Source organism: Haliaeetus albicilla, chromosome 9, assembly GCF_947461875.1.
Source record: "Haliaeetus albicilla chromosome 9, bHalAlb1.1, whole genome shotgun sequence".
NCBI lineage: Eukaryota > Metazoa > Chordata > Aves > Accipitriformes > Accipitridae > Haliaeetus > Haliaeetus albicilla.
Window position 1 is genome coordinate 29,429,893 of NC_091491.1, and position 25,545 is coordinate 29,455,437.

At 55.5% G+C, this 25,545-nt stretch overlaps 1 protein-coding gene across 1 annotated transcript in view; it reads left to right on the forward strand.

Annotated features, from left to right (window-relative positions):
- Positions 1-1,753: 1,753 nt before the first annotated feature.
- Positions 1,754-25,545, forward strand: part of XXYLT1 (xyloside xylosyltransferase 1) — a 37,843-nt gene continuing 14,051 nt past the window's right edge. Inside the window, exons 1-3 of the mRNA XM_069792351.1 lie at positions 1,754-2,210; positions 8,983-9,130; positions 24,432-24,564. Of these exons, the coding sequence (XP_069648452.1) occupies positions 1,788-2,210; positions 8,983-9,130; positions 24,432-24,564 (704 nt within the window). The 5' untranslated portion in view covers positions 1,754-1,787. The remainder of the gene's footprint in view (positions 2,211-8,982; positions 9,131-24,431; positions 24,565-25,545) is intronic.

The following is a 25,545-nucleotide window of genomic DNA, read 5'->3' on the forward strand; positions in this document are numbered from 1 at the left end:
CAGCTTTCACATGGATTTATAGTAATTTACTAGATATGAAGGATTTTATAATATTTTTTCTAGCCAGTTAGATCATATGTTCTAGAAGTCTCTTGGAAAGATGTATGTTGAGGAGCTCAACGTATATTCTAATGCATCTTGATTTCAGAGGTGTAATTTACTTAACATTGCATGTTGATTCAAAGAGTGTTCGTGGGGTCTCCTTAGTGGTCTGTATTGTACTGATTGTTCATAGGGTTTCATATTTTATGCCACTGAATTATATTAGACATGCTGGACTTTGTTCCCATAAATTTGGGTGAAGGCGGTAGATGGTAGAAGTCTTTCTTTGCTTTCACAAGCTCCACATACTGAACGCACAGTCTGAAAGAACGTTAGTTGTTCATTAGTACATTGTGGACTTCAGCCTCCTTACCAATTAGGACCTAATCCAAGAAGTCACTGAAATCAGTGGCAGTATTTCCACTGATTTCAGGGGCTTTGGATTGTACCTTGTGTGGCTTCTAATGTTAGCGTGTTAAAGGATCCTGTATTAATACTGTGTTTTTCACTTTGTGGGGTTTTATATTTTACCTCTTTATATACTGAGCTGAAATAGTTTTAGAAAATGCAACCAGACCTTCCAACTGCTGTCAGCAAATCCCCGTACAAGAGGAATTTTCTCCTGTTCTGCAGTATGACATCAGTACACACATGTCCAACTTATTAGAGTTCTCCTTGATAGAGTAAAAACTTTGTAGCACTAAAGAAAAAAGGTGAGAACTAGAATTAGCACAGGGTTGGCTGTGATGTTTTCAGGACTTCGGTGCTTCCCTGCAGCCATCTGTTTTACAGTGTGGATGTTAACTCTGCTTCTTGATCATGAGAATCTCAAATGACACAGTGACTATCAAAGGACCATTTGATAGAATTACAAATGATGTGTGAGTGCTAAAGCCGTAACATTTTTATACTGTCAAAAGGACTAAGCTGATTATTCTGGTTATTTAATACACTGAAAGTATTTTGAGAGTCAGTTTTGCAGACTAGCGTCTCTGCCTGTTCACTGCTGGACACTTTTTCCGAAGTTAGAGTTTATGCCACTTGTTTGTGCAGCCTGATAGCTGAAATGTCTTGTTTGCACAACAGTGCATTTTTAAGATGGGGACAACTCCAGAAAGGCAATACGGGGCGGGGGGGGACGACTAATGTGCCGCTTTGGTATACCCCCTTTCAGATGCTTGCTTTATCTTCCTGCATACAGTATTTTCTTGTTTCTCTTCCCATGGAAGGAGATGATAGAGGAGGAAAAAATCCCGCTCACTTTTTTTGTAAGGATCCTAGATTGTTCATGTTTTAATAGAGAAATTGTCGTTTCCTCAAGCAGAGAGGTAACTCTGTCTGAAATAATGAACTTTTTTTTTTCTTCATCCACGCGTCTCTCTGTACTTGGTGTTTTTTAAGCATTCCAGCAGTAAAATGCTTGCGTTCCCCTGTGAACCCTTCCCCCCCCCCCCTTAAGGTGTAACTGTAAAGAATGTATAACCGGCCCTAGTTCGCATTTATTACGTCTGTAGCCTCTGTATCTAAAACTTGACTGTAGTTTTCTGTAGTTTGCCATTGTAAATGAGAGAAGCGCGTTCTTACCTTTGTAGTTACTTCGCGGACTGTACATGCTGTAAGGATTGTAAATACCGGACTCGATTAAACCTTTGTACGCTGCCGGCGGCCTCCGTCTGTGGGCGGGGCCGGGGCGGGGCGCGGGGGTGGGGGCGGGGCCGGGGCGGGGCGGCGGTCCCGCCCCCGGCATGGCGGCGATGGGCCGCGCCGCCCGGGGCTGGGCGCGCTCGCAGCCCTGCGCCCTGGCGCTGGCCGCCGCCCTGGCCGTCTGCGCCTTCTACTACCTGGGCGGCGGCGGCGAGACCTTCTCCAGCGCCACCCGCCGCCTCCGCGCCACGCCGCCCGCTCCGGCCCACCGCCACCCCCAGCGCCCCGCCGGCCAGGCGGCGGCGGGGGGCCGCGACCTGCACCTCCTGATGATGTTCACCAAGGCGGAGCGCAGCCCGGCGCTGCGCGCCAAGGGGCAGGCGGCCCTGCGCTCCCTGCTGCGGCACGGCCGGCTGGGCGGCGGGGACGCGCTGCACCTCCACCTCGTCACCGAGGGCGCCAGCCGGGACATCGGCCTGGGGCTGCTGCGGGACCTGCTGCGCGGCGCCGCCTTCCGGCACCAGGTGCGACCGGCGGGGCGGGCGGCGGAGCGGCCGGGCCGGGCCCCTCGGCCGCGGGCAGCGGAGCGGGGCGGCGCCGCCGGCCTGGCCTTCGGCGGGGCGTCCCGCGGGGCTGCCGCCCGCTCGCCCGCCGTCCTGCCGGGCGTCGCGACGGAAGCGCGCGGGGCCTGCGAGCGCGGTCGTTCTTCCCGTGAGACAAAGGGAGCGGCAGCCGGGCGGGAAGAAACTTGCTCAACCCTCAGCCCTTGCTCCGGCTCCCTGCGGCGGGGGCTCCCTGCGGCGGGGGCTCCCTACGGCGCCGCTCCCCGGCCTCTCCGGTCTGCTGGAGGGCTCGTTCTGTGCGAGCCGCGACCCTGCGCTCCCTCCTGCTGCTGCTGCTGCTGCTGCTGCTGCTGCTGCTGCCTGCCGGGAGGTGTCCCGGTGCGGCTCGGCGATTCCCTCGCCCGGGGCTGGGTGGCTGCGTGGCCTGGGGAGACCTCTGGCAAGCCACTTCTGCGGGAGAAGAGCGGTTGCTCTGAGCAGTGCTGCTCCTCTTCTAGAGACCCTGCTGTTAGCCCCGGTTAAGCCTCTCAGCGCAGGGGCCAGGCGTGCCCCCACTTCCCAAGTGGTCCCGCGGGACCGTGATCAGAAAAGGCTGTCGCCCTGCTGCTCGTGGCTCTTGAAAAGGGGAACGGAAAGCCTGCAAAGGGCAGAGTGCTTCCACGTGCAAACGTTCACCCGGCTACCTGCCAGAGAAACGGTTCCGCCTCCCAAAAACGTAGTCCGTGCAGTCCATGCACAGTCAGGCTTTCCTTCACATTAAACACAGTGTCTGAAAACTGAAGGAGCATCAAGTTCAGAGGCTCCGGGTAACTTGACTCTCCTGTCCTGAGGCGCTGCTGCAGAGCATTGCCTGGAAGCGTCCTCTGCTTCTGCTGTAACTTTCCATTTCTCATCTTTCAGGTGTTTAATATTAGCTGAACTCTGCTGAGACGTAACCTCAACATTGTTTATACAGATCATTTGCTGGTAAATAATCCCACCTCTCCTTCTCCTTAAACAGCGCTTTACTAGTGCTGGCGCTCAGTCAGGTCACGTATCCGTCAGTGGGGGGTAACCTGCACCCTGCCGGCAGTGCTCAGCTCTCTGGAGGGGGTCTGCACAGCTACCTTCAGGAGCATTCCTCCCTGCTGCAGCGGGGTGGACCAGCCGTGCCCCATGACGGCGCAGGGCAAATGTGCAGAGCGTCAGCCCAGCTCCGGTTTGTGGTACCATGTCCCCTGGAGTGGGAGGACCCCCGGGCCACCACGGCATGCAGATCCCTTGCACACACCCCTCTCTGCGTGCGGCTGCCTTATTGCCATCTGCTCTTCTCAGAAACCAAATTCTTCTGCGGGTGGCCTTGCCGGCATTGCTTCTCCAGGGGGATGCAGGCTTGTGAGTTGAATGTTGCGTGAGGTGGGGGCGTGCGGCGATGTGTCTGTTGCAGGATGGGCCTCTCTCTGTAGGTGCCTGTGGACTCGTAGTAAAGCCTGGCTCATGGCTTGGTGAGTAGGTCTGTGCCAGAACTGATCTTTTGGGTGTAAGCAAGCAGCGTGGTCTGGTGGGCTCAGGTGAGATCTCGCCTGGGATCTACTCAGTGGGGCAGCTTCTTTCCTCTCTCCTGGCAGAGCCTGACGTATCCTGGTTTCATTAGCTGGCCTGTGGTTGGCAGTAGACTTCAGATCTATCCACTTTCCTGTTTTTAGGTAGAGTTCCTAGTACAGAGCAGAGGCTGTTGCCTGCTCCTCAAGTGTACAGCCTCGCCCCTAATACTGCACCGGTTTCTGGTACGCCAGCAGGTGACAGCACCTCTTTATTCTTGCTGTAGCCTACCCTATTCCTCTTTATCAGCAAGAAACATCACCCTAACTTGGACTTTTGGTGCTGCTAAAATGTTGAAGGCAGTTGATCCTGATACTCAGGTAGCCCCAGCAGTAACCCCTCTTCATCCTGAGACCTCTCCTTTCCTGGTTCTCTTGGTGTCCCCAGAACGCTCTCCTGGTTCTTCTGCTGTTTTCCTGGAGCAGGCCCAGAGATGAGGCTTGATGAAGTGCTCAGAGGGCAGCGTGAGCTGCTGAGGCAGGATTGATAAAAACCTTGAACTTTACTTTTTCTTTGTGAGGATGTGATTCAGGCTCTGCTTTTGGAGCTGTCCTTGCCCTCCCCTCCCAGCAGAGCTGGGATCGGTTGGGTCCTCTGTTAGAGTGAAGCCCAGGAATCAGACCTAGATCCTAACCCTTGGGGAAGGTCATGGGCCAGCTCTCGTCTCTCCCTAAGCAAGTTCAGAAACTTTCAAGATCTCCTGGAGGCTGAAGCAGCCGGCTGCGGCCTGCCAGGCAGGGCAGCGTGCGGAGGGTGAGAGCAGAGGGGCTTTGGGATGCACCGCGGTGGGGTGCGTGGGAGCAGCTCAGGCACAGGACCCTCCCTGCTGCGCAGGGCAGAGCGGACCCGGGCTGCCCCAGGCGTGGGGGCAGTCGTGACGTGGCATCACCGCTCCCACGGTGCCTTTACAGATGTGCCCCAGCTGTGGAGCTGGGAGCGCAGCGTGCCGAGGGCGAGCGGCAGATGGAGCTGGTGCTCTGCGCTGTGGTGCCTGCGTGGCTTTTTGGCGTGGGGTGGAGAGCGGCGGGGACGGAGGAAGTTGGCCGGGAAGCACCCGTGAGCGGCGGGGACGGAGGAAGGACTCGCCGCACGCCGGCACCCAGCCAGGACCCGGCCTTCCTGCCCACGCCTCGTCCTCCGAGCCTCGGCTCCCGGAGGTTCTGCTGGGCTTTTACCAGGGCTTTTATCCTCGCAGTCGCAGGGAGCGTGTCCTGCCCCGTGGGTTGCAGGGTGATCCCTGCAGCCTCTCCCGCTTCGTGGTGAGCGGGAAGTGCTCCGGAGCGAGCCTGGGCATGTCTCAGCAGACGATACTGTGCTTACAAAGAGACCCGGCTCGCCTCGTTTCCTGCAACTCTGGGCTGCACGCTCTGACTCCTGGTGCTGATTCATATCGCTTATTTATTCCGTTCCCCTCTGAGAATAAAATTAACTGCGCGTTCTGCTCGTTGCTCTTCCTGGTTGCTTGTTTAGATCAGCCCCGCGGAGGATGCTGCCAAACGCTGACTCCTCTGCGGGTCTGGTGCTGTGCGAAGACGTGCTGGGCTGAATTTAACTGAGCTGCCGTGACCCAGCGCTTACAAGAGAGCTGCAAAGATACCTGGCATGAGAAGGAGGGAAAGTTAAAGACAAACGAAACGTGGGTTGTTTTTTCCTAGTGAATCAGTTGAAAGGGTCTTTTCTCAGCGCGGGACACGTGCTTATAAAACTGCTTGCACAGGAAACCCCTAGAACTTACTTTTCTTAATGTTCTCAGCAAATGTGGTCGGATTTAGCTACAGGGATTTACTGAAAGCTGCTACACAAATAAATAATGAAGCACAAAATTAGCAGCGGATCAACAAGCTGTGCTAAAGTCAGCAGTGGGGAGAGGAGAAGCCCTTGCGGTCCTGGAGAGACTGGCCGGCCTGTGGCTGCGGAAGGAAGGTTCAGCTGCTCAGGGGTTTGCTTTGCAGAAGTGCCTAATCAAAGGGTGGGCAAAAGACACAATTTTTCCTGTTTTCTTTGGCCCCGGGGAGGGAAGGCGGATGATGCTGCGTCTGGAGTTTCAGGAGTATTTTTCCCATGATTTTTGTCCACTGGTGCTTGGCACTCTGCTCATTTCAAAGGTGACTGGAATTGGTTTGACTTATTTTTCCCCCTGCTCAGCTGTTTCCCATGTGCTGTGCAGACCTCAGGCTGCCTTTGCTGGATGCAGAGAAGGGTGGTTACAGGTGCTGTATTTCTCCTTCGTGCTTCTCCAGTCCAGCCAGACCCCGAAGCTGCCCCTACCGCGCTGGGCTGGGAGCAGAGCGTCGCGCATCCCAGTGGTGGTGGTGCCTTTGCACCTGGAGAGTAGTGGTGTTTTGCTCTGTTTTGTCACCTGGGATCGCTGCCGGCAGCAGCGCTTGGTGCTGCCGATCTGCTCCCCGCAGCCGTGCTGCTCTCCTGCCTGTTCCTGCAGCGCTGCCGGTGCTAACCGCGACGGCGAAGCCGGCCGCACGGCTAGGCAGGGCTGGAGCGAGGCGCTGCCGTAACGTTACCGGTAACGGCGTTTCCTCCCCTGCGGTGTCTTGGGGAATATGCTGTGCTATCCAAAGCCAGGTGTGGCTGCTGATGAGCTCTCCTCATGCACGTTCCTGGTACACGTTGTTCTGTGTTTTTCCTGCCGTCCTCCTGCAGGCGCTTGGCCCTGAGCCCAGCAGCCCGGACGCCGGCAGCGTGGCCGCCGTGCCGAGGGACATGGCCGCGGAGCCTGCACCAGGGCTCTCGGACGGCACCCGTCTGACAGCAAGGGCCAGTGGCTGAGGGTGGGTGTTTGGGGTGGTCTCCCCAGGAGGGGAGTCGCGGGGACTTTGCTGTGGCTGTCCTCCAGCGGTACCCCGCTGTGGGCTCGCCCGTTGTGCCGGCGGTCAGGAGGGGCCCGTCACCTTGCCTCGTTCGGTGTACTGCAGGTCCCACGAGCGGCTCCCCGCCTCCGGCAAGCTCTGCTCTGATGCGAGAGCACTTTGATCTCGGTAGCGTTTTCTGCAAGAAGGTGTGGGAGGAAGAAGCTCCAGACTGCTCACTGCCTCCATCTCTGTGCCAGCCTTGCTGGGTGTCAAAGCAGGCCCTTGTGCATCCCATGGAGAGGACGGTCATTGCACCAGCTCGGGCTCCAGAACTGCTTTTCCCTTTGAAGCACTTGACTTGGTTTAGGGTTGTTTTTTCTTAAACAAACAAACGAACAAATGATCTGTCCTGCATGTTTAAGTGTGTAGTGCAGGGCTCCTTGCTGTTAAGCAGATGAAGTTTTAGTAGGGAAAAGGAGAGAAACTGCAGAACCCTTGATTAGTTTAGTTTGGAATGGACCTACAGAGACTGTGGGGTTGAGTTCCCTGCTGAAGGCAGGGCCAGCTTGGGGAAGTGTCTCGGTATCCCTCAAACAAGGGATATAGGCTCCCCTTTCCAAAATTCAAGTACTGCTGCAAAGTTGTGTCCTTGCTGGCCTTCAGTTCCTGTGGGGTTCTTCCTGCTTTCCCTGGCCTGAAGAAGGCAGCGCGACCTCGAGTCTCCACACTCGAGTTCTTGCACTCCCCCTTATCCGCACCAGGGTCGTGTCCCTCGTCTCTCTTAATTGCCCTGAAAATCCCTCTGGTTATCTTGCGTGATTCAGTGACCTGCATTCTTCTGTGTGTATAATGAGCATCAGGCTGCATGAAAGTTCCTGTTCATCGGACTTTGACCAAAATTAATTATAAGCTTGTAAAATTTCAGTAGCTGACAAGGTACATTTGCAGTTGCTCCTGTTTCTGGCTGTCACGGTTTAACCCCAGCTGGCAACTGAGACCCACACAGCCGCTCGCTCACTCCCCCGATAGGATGGGGGGAGAACTGAAAGAGTAAAAGTGAGAAAACTCATGGGTTGAGATAAAGACAGTTTCATAGGTAAAGCACAAGCCGTGCACACACAAGCAAAGCAAACCAAGGTATTCATTCCCCACTTCCCATGGGCAGGCAGGTGTTCAGCCATCTCCAGGAAAGCAGGGCTCCATCACCCGTAACGGTGACTTGGGAAGACAAATGCTGTAACTCCAGATGTCCCCCCCTTCCTCCTTCTTCCCCCAGCTTTATATGCTGAACATGACGCCATACGGTCTGGACTACGCCTTGGGTCAGTCAGGGTCCGCTGTCCTGGCTGTGTCCCCTCCCAACTCCTTGTGCCCCCCCAGCCTGCTCGCTGGTGGGGTGGGGGGAGAAGCAGAAAAGGCCTCGGCTCTGTGTGAGCACTGCTCAGCAATAATGAAAGCATCCCTCTGTTATCAACGGTGTTATCAGCACAAATCCGAATCATAGCCCCACACTAGCTACTGTGAAGAAAATTAACTCTATCCCAGCCAAAACCAGCACACTGTCCCATAGCCATGACCTGCACAGGTGTGCCAGGGCCAGTGCTGGTGCGTGGGCTCCAGCAGGGCTGAGACGCGCAGAGCATTGCTGGCTGAGCACGAGCAAAGCTCCAGCACAAGCGGGCTGTGATCCATCTAGAGAAGTTGCTCGGCTCTGCTGTAACTCCTGATGTTTGGATTTTCATTGGCATGCAGTGGCCCATCCTCCCTTTCCCCCTCCAGCCCCGGCAGGACGTGCTGCAGAGCTTGCCTCCATGCCGGGCTAAGGTTCAGGAAATCCGGGCTGCGTCCCTGGCCCTGTCGCAGCCTGCCTCTGGAGCAGGGAGCAAGTTTTGGTCCTCAGGGTAAGTGACGTGGTCTGGCTTGCCTCAAAACGGCAGGATGCCAGAGCCTGGAGCGAACCGTCACCTCTTCTGATGGACTCCATATGGGCGACCAGATATGCGGTTGCATTAGGCAGTGGGAACAGACCAGAAAAAAACCCACTAAACATACAGCATGCTTGATTGTGTGAGTGGATTCGAGTCTGCCCATCTCACGGTTATGAAATGGCTGTAAAAATCCTTCCCTCCTTTCCCTGCCGCGCTTAGCTGGCTCTCGTGGCAGGGGGACGTGCAGGGGCCGGGGCAGTTGGGCCCCTTTTTGCAGCTGCAGTGCCACCACCAGTATTTGGGCTTTAACAACCTTCCCCCCATCGCCCCATGTCGGTGCAGGCTGAGCAAAGGCTGCCAGCGCTGGGCCAGTCCCCAGAGGCAGCAGCTGAGTGGTGTTTCTGGTGTCTCTCCCAGGTAATAGTCCATGATGTGAATGAGCTGACAGAAAAGCTGTTTCCAATCGTTGAAGCCATGCAGAAACACTTCAGCGCTGGATCAGGGACCTACTACAGCGACTCGATCTTCTTCTTGTCAGTTGCAATGCATCGCATCATGCCCAAAGGTAAGCCTCTGCTCAGCTGCCGCAGCAGCAGCCTCTGGCAACACGGGCTTTCTTTTTTCTTCTGCACGGAGATGTTATCCAGTACTATTTGAAATGCCAGGAAAGTTAATAAACTCTTGGGGTGGGCTCCTGGGGTTCTGCTCCTTCCTGCAGAGTGAAGGACCCTTCGGTCCAAGACCGCCCACATCCAAGTCTCCACTGGCGTGAGCGGCAGGAGGTTATCCATGCCGCGCAGCAGCTGGCCCTGCCCTTGTGCCCTGAGATGGTAGGATAGGTGAGACAGGAGCAAGCGTGCTTGCTCTGTGTGTGTTTACAGCCCCCCTTCCCCTTGAGATGTCAGCAGAAAGAGGTGCCGCACGCTTGTGGTGCGGCTGCGCGCTGAACAAGCAGCAGCAGAGAGCGGTTGTCGAGCCTTTCCTCTTGGCTTCGGTGAGCTCTTGGAAAGCTTTGCTGATTAGCAGCCACTGATCACTTAAGTTTCCTTATTGTGCCTTTGCTCTGCTGTTATTGAGTGCAGGAACAACAATAAATCTGCAGGAAAACAAGGCAGCTGGCAGAAGGGGCTTGGTTCAGTTGATGCCATGTTTTCCTTCCCCGGCTGCACGCGGGTGCTTCTCCTGGGACCCGCATGCTCTCTAGCCTTGGACCGGTTGCGTGAGGAGGAATGTTGCATCCCTGGGCTCCAAACCCCTTCCCTGGAGCTCCCCCAGCCCCGCCTGTCCTTTCCGTGGGCAGTCCCTGCCAGCTGCCTGGCTGGCCCGACGCACCGGTGATGGCATCGTCCCTTCCCGGGCTGGCCACGTGCCCTCCCTGTGCCCTGGCAGTGGTGGCAGAGAGCACCGGGGTCCTGCCTGGCCATACAGCTGCCCCAGGAGGAGGTGACCAGCCTCAAAGCTGTTTGTGGATGGCACACGGTGGTGGCCCGTCCCCAGAGGCGTGTGTTGCTGAAATAGCTGTTCCCATGGCTAGCACCGCCGGCACCAGCAGCTTTCTCGGCATCTGGAGCCTCTGCCCAGCCATAATATTCCGTGCAGACTTCCTGCCACGGATCTCAGGCGCAGTCTTGCTCTTTATTGCTGGGACGTGGGCGGCTACGACTCCCCTGCGCCCCTGCTGAGCCCTGTCCCAGTTTGGCTCTGCCCAGTAACTCCTGCCTCTGCACTGGTTCGTGAGGCTTCCTCTGGGCTTGCCCTTGTCGTCCTGGCACAGCCGTCCCATGCTAGCTCATTAAAGAGCAGGGCAGTAGTGTTTAATTTGCGCAGGCAGGCGTTAGGGAAGAGCAGGCGGGAAGGTGGCCTGCTTCATCCCCCCGGGGGCTGTGGGGTGAGGTGGCCCCGAGGGTCCCGTCCAACCCCTGCCAATCATTACTCTGGGGGCTCCAGCGAATGTGCTGTACTTTGGTCTCTGTTAGACTTGGGCAATTTTTTTGCGTGTCTGGTGATGTCTGCATTGCGAGTGCTTTGAAGTACGCTGAATACAAACGACGGTATTAATGCTGGCTAATTCATTCCTCCCGATTCCCTACCCTGTCTTTACCATGTGCTAAAGATATCCATGTCGTGCCGCCTGCCAGCAAGAAGCTGCTCAGTCTGAAATGCCTTTTCTCGGTTTGTCAACCCACGAGTTGTCTTGTCTCTTGGAAAGCTTGTTTGCTCTCCCTCAGCCTGACGGGGCTTTCAGTGGTCTGTTCGGGGCACAGGATGTTTAAAGAGGCATTTTTACAGTTTCATGAGCTTAGTTTTTGTTTCAGAAGCTGCTAGTAAAGCTGATTTATATTTCCCTTGCAAGGGAGGTCAGATTTACTGCGCTGGGCGCCTGGTGATTTATGGGGCTGGCGGGGCTCCCCGGTCCCTCCCGTTTCCCTGCACAGCCGGCACTGGACAGGAGGCAGCAGGGAAGGCTGCAGGTCTGCTGCCCGCTTGCAGGCTTCTGGGTGGCATGGGAATGGCACTGGGCTCCTGCCGCTCTCCTGGCTCTGACAAACCAGCCGCTACTGGTATGAAGAAGCTGCTTTGCTAAGTTGGAGGAGAAAGGACTAAACCTTCCTTTTCAGGCAGTGTTAGCATTTTTCCTGGTGGATTTCTGTGCCATTTCACCTGCCCTGAGTGCTGCATCTTTTTGTGCACCTCTGCAGGCACATCTGGCTCCGTAGCGTTAGCACCTTTTTTGTGGAAGCCAGGTTTGATTGGAAGCTTAAGCATCCTCCGGCAGAAATGAAGGCCCTGATCTGAATATTAAACTCTCTTGTGTGTTTGATTGCGTTTGTATTAATCAGTCTATAGGTTATCTTCAATAGCTAGCAACCTTTGCATTAAAGTTGCCTGGCTTTATTTTCCCAAATTTATCATTTTTTGAAGGGAGGCATTTCCGTAGTATCATGACTTAGTGATTTGTTTGGAGCCTCAGGGCTGTGATGGGGCACTGACTTTGCAGAGCAATGGCACTGAAAACTGAACATCAGGGTTGTTGGTTTTTTTAAAAAAAAGACTTTTGTGGAACACGTGCTGGCTGCGTGCATATTGCGCTGAGAATAAATGGGTTTTGCCACTCGGCTGCTCTGTCTTTCACTGTTGCTTGGGATCCTTGCCCAAAAAACTTGAGATCTAAAACCTGCAGCTGCCAAACTATAATATAACAGCTTCTTAGCTGGTGTAAATCATGGAACTCTCTTGCCTTAAATGTCTTACATCAGTGGAGTTAATCTGATTTAAACCAGCTGGGGACTTGGTATGCAGCGTGCAGAAGTGCAGACTGCATAACTCTTGTCTGTGCTTGAGGCTCATAAATCCCATTTTAATGCGGTGTGGCCAGGCCCAAAGAGCTCGAGGAGGGCTTGATGCATTGCAATGGTTCTGCAAGGGAGAAGTGATGGGAAGGTTACAAAGAGAGAGGACAAGCAGGGTTCAGGCTTAGGAGGAGCTGCCAGGATGAGGACAGTGCCAGCATGAAATGGTCTTGGGACTTGCAGAGCAGTGCTAGGAGGAGGGAGGAGGACAAGGACTCGGACCTTTCTACTTTCCTTCTCAGCATGCCCATCCAGAGGTGGTGGCCTCTCATTTCCCAACTGGCTTCGATCCCTCTAATCACTTGTCATTTTAGTTGAGTAACTTAAGAGGACGCAGCAAGCTTTTTATCACTCTCCTTATGGACACATGAAGCAGTAATGTCTGGGCAGGTCTCCCTGGCAGGCAAGATCACGGGACAGAGTCCTGGTGCTGCGGGCGAGGGGAGGAGGAGTTGGGGTGGCAGAGAGGCAGCCTGGGGAAGCTGTGGGCTCCCCAGGAAATTCTTGGCCCCCATCCTTGGCCCAAGTCAGGTAGTTTTCAGGGAGAATTAGTTTAGCAACTGGGTGTCCTCAGCAGCTGGTGGGGTGAGGGAGAGACGTCAGCATCCAGCAGCTTGAGCAGAGCTTTGGAAACTGCTGTTTGGTGTTTGACTCCATTGGTTTTGCTGACCATGCTGCAGCAGGATGACCCTGTGGGAGAAGAGCAGAGGGAAAATGGGACAGGACAGAGAAGCAGCTTTGTAGCTTATCTCTGCCAGCTTGGACAGAGGAGTGGAGTCCGTTAGCTCAGGGGAGTCTCTGAAACCTGGCTGGAGGTACCGTGCCTCACGTGGAGTGAGGGTATTTAGCAGAACTTGACTGAAGATGGTATTTGACAAATTGGAGGCAGCAGGGTTTCCTGGCCTGTAAGAAGAGCTGGCAGTCTTCCTGGGGAGTAGCGTCATCTCTGAACATGGTCTCCTCCTCCCTGCCTGGCAGCGTGTGGGGGAGCCCTCGGGGTTTCTGTCTCACTGACCGGCCCAGCCTAAAGGTAGAAGCCCTGATGAAGGGTGCGAGATGAGCGCAGGGTGCAAAGGGCCTGTGGGCTCTGCCGTGCATGAGGTTAGCCCTCGTGCAGCATGCTGCATCTTTCAGGCGCTGGCAAAGCACCAACTCGTTGATCCTGGTATGGCTCTGGGTGGGCAGGGAGAGGAACACGGCTCTGCTCCCCTGATGCTGGTGGGATGCAGCTGATCAGAGCCACAGCTGGGATGTCTGCCTGGAGAGGGAGTGCCGGCGAGGATGGGCCCCCTGCTCATGCTAACATGGCTCTGTGTCTTCACATGGGCGGTGGAGGGAAGAGCGCGGAGCAGGGTGGCATGTGACTGCAGTGTTTAGTTCCACTAATGGGATCTCTTAGAAGCGTATGTATAAAATTAGGCTTGGACATCTCCAGGAAAGCAGCTGAGCAGGATGGTTGGTTCCTCCTCGTGCCCAGCCTCTCTTCTGCTTTGATGCCTCCTGCATCCCAGAGATGACCAATGTGCCTGCAGAAGGCTCCAAGAGCAGACAGCGAGAGCCATCAGAAGGTGTCTAGCTAACAGGTGGGGAGAGAGGCAAATGCTGTTCAGCTCACCCCCTGCCTGTTTTAAATACTTTGAAAGCATGGGACCGAGAAGGGGAAGAGAGCCAATTCCCCACCTGGTTTATTCTGGTGTTAGGAATTGGGGTAAGAAAGTGGATGTGTTGGAAAATATTTGGGAGAGTATACTTGGTGAGGAAATACTTGGCATAATTATCACTGTTGAAATTGGTAGGGTGAGATACGACCAAATTATTAAGACCACTGGTTGCAGTGCTTATGAGAGGCGATGGATAAGAGAAGTAGGAGCTGGGCAGTACTCTAGCATGAAGACACACCTGGGGACTTGCTGACTGAAAACTCAGGAGCTTGGTCTGCAGATGTATTTGATAAGATTATTCATCAAAGACAGGTAAGGGAACTAAGCAGCAGTGGGAGAAGTGGGTAAGTTTCTGTGTGACTAAACAAAGATGAGGAGTTATGAGGAAGGAGAACAAAGCAAGAATGATCATTATGTATTGCTGAAATTTATGGCATATCGACATGGTCTGTTGGAAGAAAACTGGCAGAGGTTCAGAGAAGAGCGGTAAGGGACAAACCTGGCTGACTGGGACTCTCCAGTCTGGGAGAGGGCCGGCCGAGGGGGATACGGTGTGGTCCATGAAGCCACGAGCTGTGCAAGGCAGATGTTTGTACAAGAACTGGGAGGCATCGAAGTTGGTGAGAAGTGGGTTTATAACAGAGAGTGCGGTGATCTGTGGAGCTCCTTGCTGCAGGACGTTGTAGATGCTGGGCTGCCTCAGGGAAGAGGGAATCATCGCAAGCTGCTGCCTGATAGACACCAAACTTCAGGATCTCCCCGAGCTGCAAGCTGTGCAGGAGACGTGGCTGTGTGTGGTGGGGGGATGAGCAGCAGGTGAATAAGCAGCACCGTGTCCGGGGAAGTGGCTGCCAGCCAGGAGCTGTGCCATCGGCTTCAGAGCGGGTATCCAGCATCGGCTTCATAGCGGGTATCCAGACTTCAACGTCTGATCACGTGGGAGGTCCAGTGATATCCCCGGCCTCCGACTCTGAATGGGGCAATTCCTCCAGCTCATTATCAACGGCTGTACTGATTGTTAAGCATAGACCAGATTATAATGATGTTTGTCCAAGCTGCCTCTTAATGACCAAGCCCCAGGCGGCTTGGGGTTTGGTGCTGCTTGCAGCAGGCTCCAGCTGCTGGCTCCGGCGTGGTCTCCCATGAAACTGATAGCAGCCTTTGCCTGCTCTGGGAGCCCCGGCCCTGAGACAGCGGCCTCTGTGAGCATCAGCTTACTCCTTTCCCACTGAGCAGAGCTGGAGGAGGGCAAAGGCCAGGGAGGAGACGTGTTGGAGCGAGCGCTGAGCCGCGCTCTGCCTTCTCAGGGCATCTTGCCTGCGCTGAGGCCAGGCACCCGGAGCACTCCTGCCGCTGGCTGTGGAGGTGGAGAGCCTGGGAGACGGGGGGAGTGGGTTAAGCAGAGAGGTATCAGGAAAATAGTCTGTTGCTGGAACAACGCCTTGACAAGTAACTGTCTTCTGCTAGTGCGCTTCTGTGAAAGCAGGCAGGCAGCGTCCTGAAAACATTGTCTGTTGCCTTTGTAGGTGTGCATGCGTGAGGGTTTGCCATTGCAGCTGCAACGTTCAGATCCATAATGCGGGATTGCCCGAGTCGGGATCTGTTTGCCTGCGGGGTGCCAGGTGACTGGACACGATGTTTCCCCTCAACAGCACCTGTGTGCAGTGAGTTGCAGTGCACTAATCCTGCGTCACACAATGAACAAAGAAATGTGCATTAGAGGTCTGTAAGGTGGAGCCCGGCTAAGGGAGATGAGGAAGCATCACCTCCTCTTCTTCCTCCTGTCAGCTGCAGAGCAATTCCTGGTGCACGGTGCAGCTACCCACAAAACTCAGTGACTTGCACTGTAATAAATGAGCATTTTGAGAGCACGTCGCTCCTGATCCTTTCCTGCTGGCTAAGCGTTGCCATCGTTGCTGAGCCCCACCACATTGGGGCTACACAGAGACGCAGCAGGTTGGGAGGGTGCTCGGAGGAGAGTGCCTGTGTCCCAGATGCTCCAGGTCTGATGGTGTGTTATCGAAGTGGAGATGTTGTAAAGAGGCACAGAAAACTGGGGTCTGTGCTGAAGTCGTGGGTGATGGCCCCAGAGCCACGTGCTCCCAAGCCGCAGTTCCCACGGGGTGCTGCAGTAGCCGAAGGGTTTATTTTCTGGCAAAAATGTTTCCATCTTTACAGGGACGGAGGGAGTGTTAATAGTTTCTGGTGTGCTCTCATAACCTCCCTCCCTGCTTCACGCTGCCGCAGCCATGTGAAAAACAGCCAGATTCCTTCCCCAGCCTGTCTCTGGGCTGCACGCACTCATGTCAGATCCTGCGATGAGGAGAGAAGAGGCTGGAGTGATGGATTTGCGAGCAATAGGGAGAGCGGTGCCAGCCATTGTTCCTTCCTGGGGCGAGCCTGTTGTGCCGTGGGAGCTGTTTTCGTGGTGCTTTTTGGGAGCCAGCAGCAGCAGGACCTTTAAATAAGCCCACCCCAGGTAAATGCCAGAGGCGGTGGCCTGGTAGGGGGTCTTGACCTGCCAAAACGAGACGCTGACCCTGTCCGGCTGCCTGCAGGACGTGCCTCTCCTGGCAGGAGAGCCCCTCGGCCCCAGCCCTGCTGCGGAGATGCCGTCGGGAAGGGCTGCTGAGACGAGGGGGACGCGGCTGCTGCTCCGCAGGTGCCCGGCAGCCCCCCGGGCGCTTTGGCACGGCGGAGGCCCCTTCCCTGCGGCACCGCTGCCGATGGGGACTGGCACGACCCGCAGCCCCCGGGGGTGGTGTCGCTTCTCATCATTTCCGCTGGCCGCCCCTTGCTGCGGTGCCACCATCGATTATTTTTGGATGTCCTAGATCTGTCAGGCCGGGGCAGGCGCGTGCGGCTGTTCCCCCCCTCCCCACGGAGCAGCAGGGTCCCTGCGCCCAGCGCTGCGGGTGGGTGCTGCCCTCCTCCCTCCCCAGCCAGCCCCGTGCCCCGTCCCCAAAGAGTGGAAGCTGCTGGGGTCACTCGGCGTTGATGCTGGGGCTGCTTTCCCCCACGGCCTTGCTCCCCGCTCTGCCGTAGCTCATTAGAGCTTAGCAGGAAGAAACAAGGACAAAATCTGCCTGCAGCCCTGCAGCCCCTTCCCCCACCATGTGCAGTTAATCGGGATGTGAGCTCATCTACCTTAATGCATTTATTTTCCTGTATCTCTTTTTGGTTTCCCTTTCCATCTCGTCCGCTCATTACTTCACAGCTTTCTATCCGTAGTGCTTTGTAATTTACGGCAACCTGGAATTAAACCGTATTTTGTCTGATTAAAAGGTTTCCTGCTGCTCTTCCTCCAGCTCCAAAAAGTGTCTTCACACTCCTCCCCCAGCGGCACCGTATATTAAATACATAGCAAGCAGCACTTCCAGCTCTGTTCTGAAAGCTGTCGCGTGCTCAGCAATGTCTCTGCCTTGGAGTCAGGTTAAGAGCCGAGGTGTTGAGCACTGTTAAATATTAGTCCCTCAGACCTTGATGGATTACAAGGAGACACTTGGATGCACAGGAAAAATTAATTTCCTGGAACAAAACGCATCCATCTCCTGCTGAGTCTTCCCCATCCCTCTGGAGATGGCTGTGCGGTGTGGAGCGAGGCGAGCAGAGCGATGCTGCCATCAGTACCCGGGGCCATTGCTGCTGCACCAGACCCCTGAGCCCACCCAGGTGCCTGCCCTGCATGGGTGGCAGTGATGATCTGTCATCTGTCTCTGGCAGGTAGCCTAATTTTTAATTAGCTGATAGGCTGGAATTGCTGTGCAGCAGTTGCTGCTCTGCTCTGCCGGATGCCTAATCGGTACCGCAGAAACCTGGTTAGCAGCCGGGGCACTTGGGCACGTCCCCCCTTGCCTCCTGCCCTCCCCTGGCACCCTGTTTGGAGGGAGGGCAGGCTGTTTGATGGGGAGGGGGGCTGCTAGGCTGCCCCAAGGAGCAGAGAGGACCCTTGGCCGCATGGCAGAGGCGAGGACCTGTGTTTAAGCGGGCAGCTGGAAGGTAAGCTGCACCTTGGTAAGCCCTGCCAGTGCAGGGCTTTGTAGGATCGTCTTCTCTTGGGAAGGTGGGCTCCAGAGCACCACCAGGTCCTGGGAAGGTGACCGCAGCCCCCCCATTCACCAGCACGCTGGCAGCAAGCTCTGCGGAGCATGTTGTGCTTGCACGCATGCGTGCGTGCCCCTGCCTCGGGTGCCTTCCTCTGGGTGAGGCTCTCGGTGCTGTCGGGGTCAGCTGTGCGGGCAGTGGTGATTAATCCTGGAAGCAGAGGGGGAGACTTTATCAGCGGAGAAAATAAGGCCTGGCAGGGGGAGCGCGCAGCTGGAGAGGAAGCTGCTCACAGCCCTGCTGACAGCAGGAGGGAGAGCGGCTGGGGGCAGCCGGCAGTGGGGGGGCGCGAGCCAAACACAGGCAGCCTCTAATGAAGGGCAGGATGGAGGACCCAGCGCGTTTGTGTAAATAAACCGTGCATATCCACGCTGGGCTTGTTGTGGCGCTGGCATTGCCGCCCAGCACTGCAGCTGCACTCGTGCTCTGCTCCTTGCTGCAGCAGAGGCTTTCGGGGATGGCCGGCTGCTGCTGCTGCTGGGCAGCACCCTCGGGGTTGCACAGGGACCCTCCGGAACCTGTTGCCCACCCTGCGCCCACACCCGGTCTTGGTGCTGGCCGTGGGAGTAGTGTTTTTCTTGGCCGTGGGTTCCTCTGAGCCAGCGAGGGTGGAGGATCCTGGTTTCGCAGCCAGCACGGGTGACTTTGCAGACCCGCACGTTGCTGCCGGCAGGCGTGCTGCCCACTGGAGCAAGGGCTGCTGCTGCCCTGCTCCTGGAGGTTTATTGCCCGGAGCAGTGATCTGAAGGTCACTGCTGGTCCTTCGCAGCTCCTGATTTCCTTGGGATCTCACCCTGTCGTGATGAGGACAGCTAAAAAACCTTCCGGCTAAAAAAAACCATCGGGCATCAGTAGTCAGAGCCAAACTCAAAGCGATGGAGAGAGGTGGAGGGGAAGCTCTCCAGGTGTGCCCAGCTTTTGCAGACCAACAGACCTGAGCCCTCCAGCCCTGCTGACCCCAACTCGGAGAGCCTGGGCTGCCTGGCCCTCTTCCTTCTGATGGTTCAAATCAAGTGGCAAAGTGCACAGCCACCTCCTGGCCGTCCCCAAGACCCCGACAGCAGCCCCACAACGCCCAGGGCTGCAGCCAGCAGGGGACACTCCCGACCCTTCGCTGCGCGGTGTCACCCATGCTGGCTGCACCACTGCTGTCCCTGCAGAAGGGTCTCTGAGCTGCTCTGCATCCACCAGCTGTCTGTCCCTGCCCATCGGCCTGCCCTTGCGAGGCCACTGCTCCCCGCGCTGTCTCCAAAAGGACAGGGGGGGCTCTTGCCTCCTTGTGTTGCAGGACTCGCTGCTGCTGGCTCCGCGGGGAAAGGCGAAGCGGCGTGCCTGGGTCGCACAGCACGGTCGGCGATCCCGGTGGTCTCCTTCTTGATCCCACCTCTTCTGCCCCGCATGGGCGCAAGGCGCCAGCCTCCGGCCCCAAAAGTCGCTGCTGTGATGCGGAGGAGGTGCAGGGAGGTCGGGGTGCTCCCATCCGATACGTGTCGGAGGAGTCTCTCCTCGTCGGCATGGTGCACCAGGGTGCTTAGGTCCTTAAAAACATGTTTGTTGAGACACGTGGAAGCCCTGGTGCAGAGGATGGCGGGAGCAGAGCCAAATCACCACCAGCATTGGTGACGGGCATCTGCCTCAGGAGTGTGTGTGAGATTTGGGCGCAGTGCAGCCTTGCAGGGCAGGGGCCAGTCCCCTCCTGCCATCCCACCGTTGCCTGCAGCATCTCCCCTGCCAGACCAGCTGCAGGCAGGATTTTGTACTCTGAGGAGGGAGCTGAGCTTGTGCCAACATGAGCCTGCCAGCGGGCTGGAGAGCTACACCACCTCCAGGAGGTTTCAATTCTTGCTTCTTCTACTCTAAAGCTGTTAAACCGCTGCTCAGTTGACAGCAATTAAGACCATGCCATTTGCTGGACAGCTTCTGCCCTTTGCATTGTGATGGCAGCTCTCCATTTCGCTGTTTGTTCCTAGACATGAGTTGTTATTATTTTCACTCTTTTCCCCTCTCTACAGACCGGTGGCTGCTGGTGGTGGCGTGCCTCTGCCCCAGATCTGGTGTGGTTTGTATGGAAGAGGGTTTGGAGACGAGGCCAGCGCCTACGCCTGAGCCCCGTGCCCGCCGTCTGGGCTTTGTCACGGTAGCAACCCTCGTACAGAGAAAGTTGTTGGGATGAGTGTAAATGAGTTTGCCTGCAGAACAGCCTGTGCTGCCTGCAGAGGCCAGGCTGCGGGGCTGCAGGAACTTGCTCTTCAGCCTTGTCTGTTAGAGCCCAATGCACAGTTGGTGAACTACCCTGGGGTGTCTGGTGCCCAGGGGTTTTGTAGCTCATGTAGGAGCCTCTCAAATCGCATGTCGTACACCAGAGACTAGTTTTGGCCATCACTAGGTGACCTGGGGATGCCCCGACTGTGCATGGAGGGTGTTAGCACCGTCTGTGCCACAGGGAATGCACGCTGCTGCTGCTGCCTGCCTCTGCCCTGGCTGCCTGCAGCACTGGGGAGGCAGCGACTCGCTGGTGGCAAAGGCACTGGAGCAGGAAAAGGCTCCCATCAGGTTTGTAGCCGGCAGCTGGCATTCCCAGAGCAGCCAAGGGAGTTGTGTCCACAGGCTTACGTGCTTGGCAGCTTCCCCCAGGCTCCGTGCAGGCTCCTGCCTTTGCATCTCCTCTTCTCCTGACCCTCCATCTGTCATCCATCCACTTTCCTGTAGTTTTAAATCCGCTATTTAAATCTCTTGCAGGCTAGGGGAAAGTAGTCCTTGCCTACAGGCTCAAGGCTGCCCATCCGTAGGCTGCTCCAAACAATGGCTGTGGGTCAAGAAGGGCTGGAGAGGTAATAGCCGCTGCAGGGTTGCTCGCTGCACAGCCTCCCCAGAGCTCTGGCTGGGTTGGCCAAAGCAGCACGCCTCCTCCCCGTGACCCCCCCTGCTGCCGCTGCCGCTGCCGCGTGACTCTTCTGAGAAGAGTAATTTGCTCCTAAGAGTCACGCTACGTGTTGGTGGGGTGGTCTAGCTCGCTGCACGCCCGCCTGCTCCCGTCCCGCTCTGTCCCCACTGTGCCATGGGGCAGGCTGTGGGGTTGCTGCCTCCTGGGAAGGGCCACCAGACTGCACCCTGCCAGAGGGGCTCCTGGGCTCTGCTCAGAGCATCCAGACAACGCGCCGGGCCCCTCGGCACACACCTGGGGTGCCTGCCCGCATGCCGGCATAGCTCTGCTGGGTCCTGGCAGAGGATGCTGGGCAGCAGGGCACCGGGAAGTGACCTCTGCCTGCCTGTGCCCCCTTGTTGGGCTGAGGCTCTTGGGGGGAAGGAGGGAGCGCCTGCACGAGAGGGGTCTGCACCAGCATCTCTCTGGAGTCCTGCTCTGGGATAACCTTGATTCTCCCTCTCTTCGGCAGCTGAGCCCCGGTGCAAGGCAGCTTAGGCACTGGTAGTGGCTTTCTCTCCTGGTTTGCAGCACCGCAGACCCTGCTGCGGGATCGCGCATCCTTGAAGCTGGTCTTTCTCCTCTGGACGTGGCTGGAGGGAGGGTTTGAGCCAAGCCTGGAGAGCAGCCCTACTGGCTGCTGGTATGAGGCTGCAATAAAACATTACGAGCTTTAAATGGGGCCAGCCTGTGCTGTAAAGCTGTCACCGCTAATGGAGATCATCTCCGCCTTGAGTGGCATAACTCCCCTTTACAAACTGTGGCTGGAAGAGCTGGAGTTGAACAAAGCAGAGGGTAATGTACAGTATGGCAAAGTTAGAAAACTCGCTTGCTGAGCAAAACACTCTCAGCCTGTTCCCACATTTCCAGCTGGACCCCTCCAAGCAGTTTGTGCCTAAGAGAGCATGTGATTCCTCCACCCCCACATGGCAGCCAGGACAAAGCACTTGGTAAAACGGTGAAAGAGCATGATACATCATAAATATTAGCAACTGGCCCCTTGCCAGTCACAGGCAGAGAAACCATCTTGGCCATTAATCTATCCGTGCAAGCTGCATCTGGCAAAGTGGTGCTCGACATCACCCATGTTCATTTTTGTCTCGGTGTTGCAGTTCACACTTGCTTTAAAAAAAGAAAAAAAAGGAAAAGTACTTTGCGCTCTCTGGGACTGAATTGTTAGTGAGTTTTTCCTGGGGGGCTCTGCCATCACAGTGTGGAACCAGTGCGGGGTGCTGGTGCTGGGGCAGGCAGGGCTGGGACTTCCCCCAAGCTCAGCTTTCATTCTCTGCTGTGATTAATTGCAGTTAGTGCTCATCTGTAATTTTAGAGAACAATCGGATGACGTGCCTCGCGGTTGATTTAATTGAAAACTGATGAGGCATCAGAAGGCTGCTGTGCACCAGGGTGAGCTGTGCTGGGATCCTCCTGAGAACCCTCTCCCTGTCCTCAGCAGTGCCTTGGAGGGCTCAGGCTACGCCCCGGTTTCACTTGGGCTGAGCTTGTGCTGTAGGTCCGGGGTCTCCTTGCCCTGGACATCTGGGTCTCCTCCCCTTGAAGTTTTGTGACCAGTCTGGATGTTCTCAAGTGCAGTAACGTTAAGGATTTGGGGTTTTGCACCGCTGTGGTATGGACCACTGGGGAGGTTTAGGGTATTTCGGATACATGTCTCATTCCCCATTGCAGAAATCCTCTGCTCTGCCTATTCATCTGCTTGAGTTGTGCTAGTGATTTCTAAGGCAGTTAGGAAGGCTGAGGGAAATTGCTTTCAGGTCAAGACCTGCTTTAGCCTGTAGTGAATTACTATGCCTGGGTTTTAAATCTTTGCAAACAGAGGATTATGGTGGTGGTAAATACTAGGTAGGCCTGGGGATTGCTGTGCTGCTGGTTGGAGGGAGTGTGGCCTTCTCCTTTAGCATATAGAGAGTGATGGATGTTAAAAAAATAAATTGAGATACAGCCTGGGTTGTAGCTTCGATACTATTTCTCCTTGATTGATATTTCTGCTTGGATGCTTTGCAGAGTAAGCAGTCTATTTCTTGCTTAACCTCACGGGGCTTTTTCCTTCTTAAATGAGGACAGCGTGGTAGATACAACCAATTGCCGAGAGCCCTGGATTAGTGCAAGATCTGCAAAAAATTCAGAGCTGCTGTACAGCCCAGCATCTGCTTGAAACACAAGTGACGAACACATTTGAAATGTCAAAGCTGCATTCCTGTGCCGGAGGATAGCTGCCCATGCCTGGCTGCACTCAGCATCTCTGGGTCTCTAGTCCCAACGTTGGCTTTAGGGACTGAAAACAGCGATTGCCTCCTGCTCTCAGCAAACCGGGGGTAGCCAGCAGCCTGTCCCGAGCACGGCGGGACGAGGGGGTGAGGAACCACGGTGGTGTGAAGGCTGGAGCCTGGGCAGCGCTGCAGAAACGCCAGCCTGATGGGAAACCCTGCCCGTAGCCATGGAGGGTGCAGGCAGCAGAGGGTGAGGGCAGGCTGGGGTCGTCCTCCTGCCTGCAAGGACTGGGCAGGAGGAAGGAGGAGGATTTTGTTTGCTGATTGCTGTGAAAGCAGTGGTGACACGCACATCTAGCCTGCAGAAAGCTGCAACGGCACCTGTGCATCATGAATGGGGGCCAAAACAGGTTGACACAGTCTCTTTAATCCAATTAGTGCCGAGGGCTAAGCAACCCGGCCAATTTGCTCTTGGCTTTTATAACACATATAAATAGCGTTGGCGTTACATAACGCCATGGGGAACGGCTCCGCTCCCCTCGCAGTCCCCAAGTAGAGCTGAGCTTGGCTGGCCAGAAGATGAACATGGCTTTGCCTGGGGCTGGAGGAACCCATCCAATGGTCCGATCTCTCATAGCATTTGCGTTCGCTGCATTCCACTTGGCCTGCTGCAATCCGTACAACATCCCCAGATCCACCTGGGACAAGCAGTCGTGACAAGGCATGTCTCCTGCACCCCCTCCCAAGCAACATCTCCATCAGTCGATCTTGTGTGCTGCAGAGGAGGCTGTGACAAATGCAGGCAGGGGCCTGACCCTGTTAACGAGCTCAGGCCTGGCCTTGATAACGATGTCCTCCAGCTGCTCTCAACTTTCCCACTGCAAGTGGAAGATGCTTCCATGTCTGCACGACCCTCCTTGTCCCTGACAGAGTACCACCAGCAATAATAAAGTTTTGCAGGCTGCTGCAGCCTGTCAGCAGTTTCGTGCAGGCAGGGGGCTGTAATCTCTGCCCTCGGAGAAGCCCGAGTCAGGCCAATGGCAGCTAATGAGCTTGTGCAGGTGTTGCTGCGGGTGTCACGCGGCTGACTGAATTATTGATGTTGTCCGTCATGGGAATTGCTGTGATGCTTCAAACCAGGGATGCTGTGGGGGAAATGCTGGGAAACGCTCATGGAGTTGGTAGCTTTTCCCAGAAGTAGGTAGCAGAAGGTAAGCATGGGGGTTTGTGTGGCTGCTCCTGCAGAAGCACTGCAAGAAAGGGAGAGGCTGGGTTGAAGCTACCTCTTGCTTTTGTCAGTTGTACGGCAAACTGGTCTTCTGGAAGGAAGGAGGGACTGGATAGAAGCAGGAAGTCACCAGAAATGGTTTCTGAAGTATATCATGCCTAAAATGCGCAGGGGTAAATGCTGTCACGGTCATTGAAGGTTGGTAGCTTTATGTAGAGGTTGCAGTTGGACTGTGTTTGCCCTGAATTGGACGAGTCTTGCCCACGGGGTTGATTGCACCAAATCTGTGTTGGGTGTAATTCGTCAAGTTGCCATTAGTAATCGCTGGTTACAATTTTGTCTTATATAGCTGACTTTTCCTCTTTGTGCTTTCAGAAATAACACAGATCATCCAGGTAGACTTGGACCTGAAGTACAAGACCAACATCCGAGACCTGTTTGATGAGTTTGACAACTTCCCAGAGGGAGCAGTCATCGGGATTGCCAGGGAAATGCAGCCAGTGTACAGGTACAGCCACCTCCCCATGGGGAACAGGGGGTGGGCAGTGGGCAGCTGGCATGTCTTCTCTTCAACTCAGGTTGGTCTTTGGAAGAAAATCTAGGGGGAAGCAGTCTCCCTGCTTTAATCCCTGCAGGGGGACTTAATCTGAAACTTGTACATCGGTATGAAAAAAGTGTTGCAGTGGTTTCCCTGTTCTCACACACCATCACAAGGCTTCCAGAGCCAAGTTCCTGGTCATCAGTGCCAAAATCCGTACATGGATTATAGCACATCTGCTAGAGGTGTGTTTGCCCAGCCATGCCTGCTGACGTGCTGTGATTGCATTCTGGAGCATCAGTTTGTATGTCGGGGCTCAGGGGTTTTGGCTGTGAATGTTGCAGAGGGCAGGGGTTGAGTCTGGGCAACAGTGACGTTCTGTGTCCCTGGAGTGTCAGTGCACCTTCTGCTGAAGAAATATTCCCCCAGGGAAGACTGAGTGGGCAACTCTGTTGGTGACCTGGGCTTGCAAGCATGAGGATAGCCCCATGGTCACTTGCTCATCAGACCCTCGGTCCACCAGCCAGTGCCGACTGTGGTGGCAGCTAGCGGTGGGAGCTGCGCACCGAGGGGTGGCCCAGCTCTTCCCACTCATGGGCTACCGGTGCGCTTCAGAGACACATAGATTTCCAGGCTGGTGCTTAAAGAAATTGGTTTAGTTTAGCGTGCATTGTTCCAAGGATGAACCTCAGGTTTTGTTTTAATCCAGGGTGAATCAGATCATCAGCTCAGGATGCCTTAATGGCTTCTCAGCTGAGCAGAGTTTGAGTGTCTGAAATGGCTTGGCTGGATTTGCTAATCCTAATGGAAATGTTCTTGGAGAAAGATAAAAAAAGCTTAAGAGCTCCGTATGTCTTTTCCTTCCCTACTGGAAGCCTTAGTAGTGAGATCAATAACTGAACCTCTTAAGACATGTCCAGCAGCACTCTTGGGCAAAGGCTGAGCTGCAGA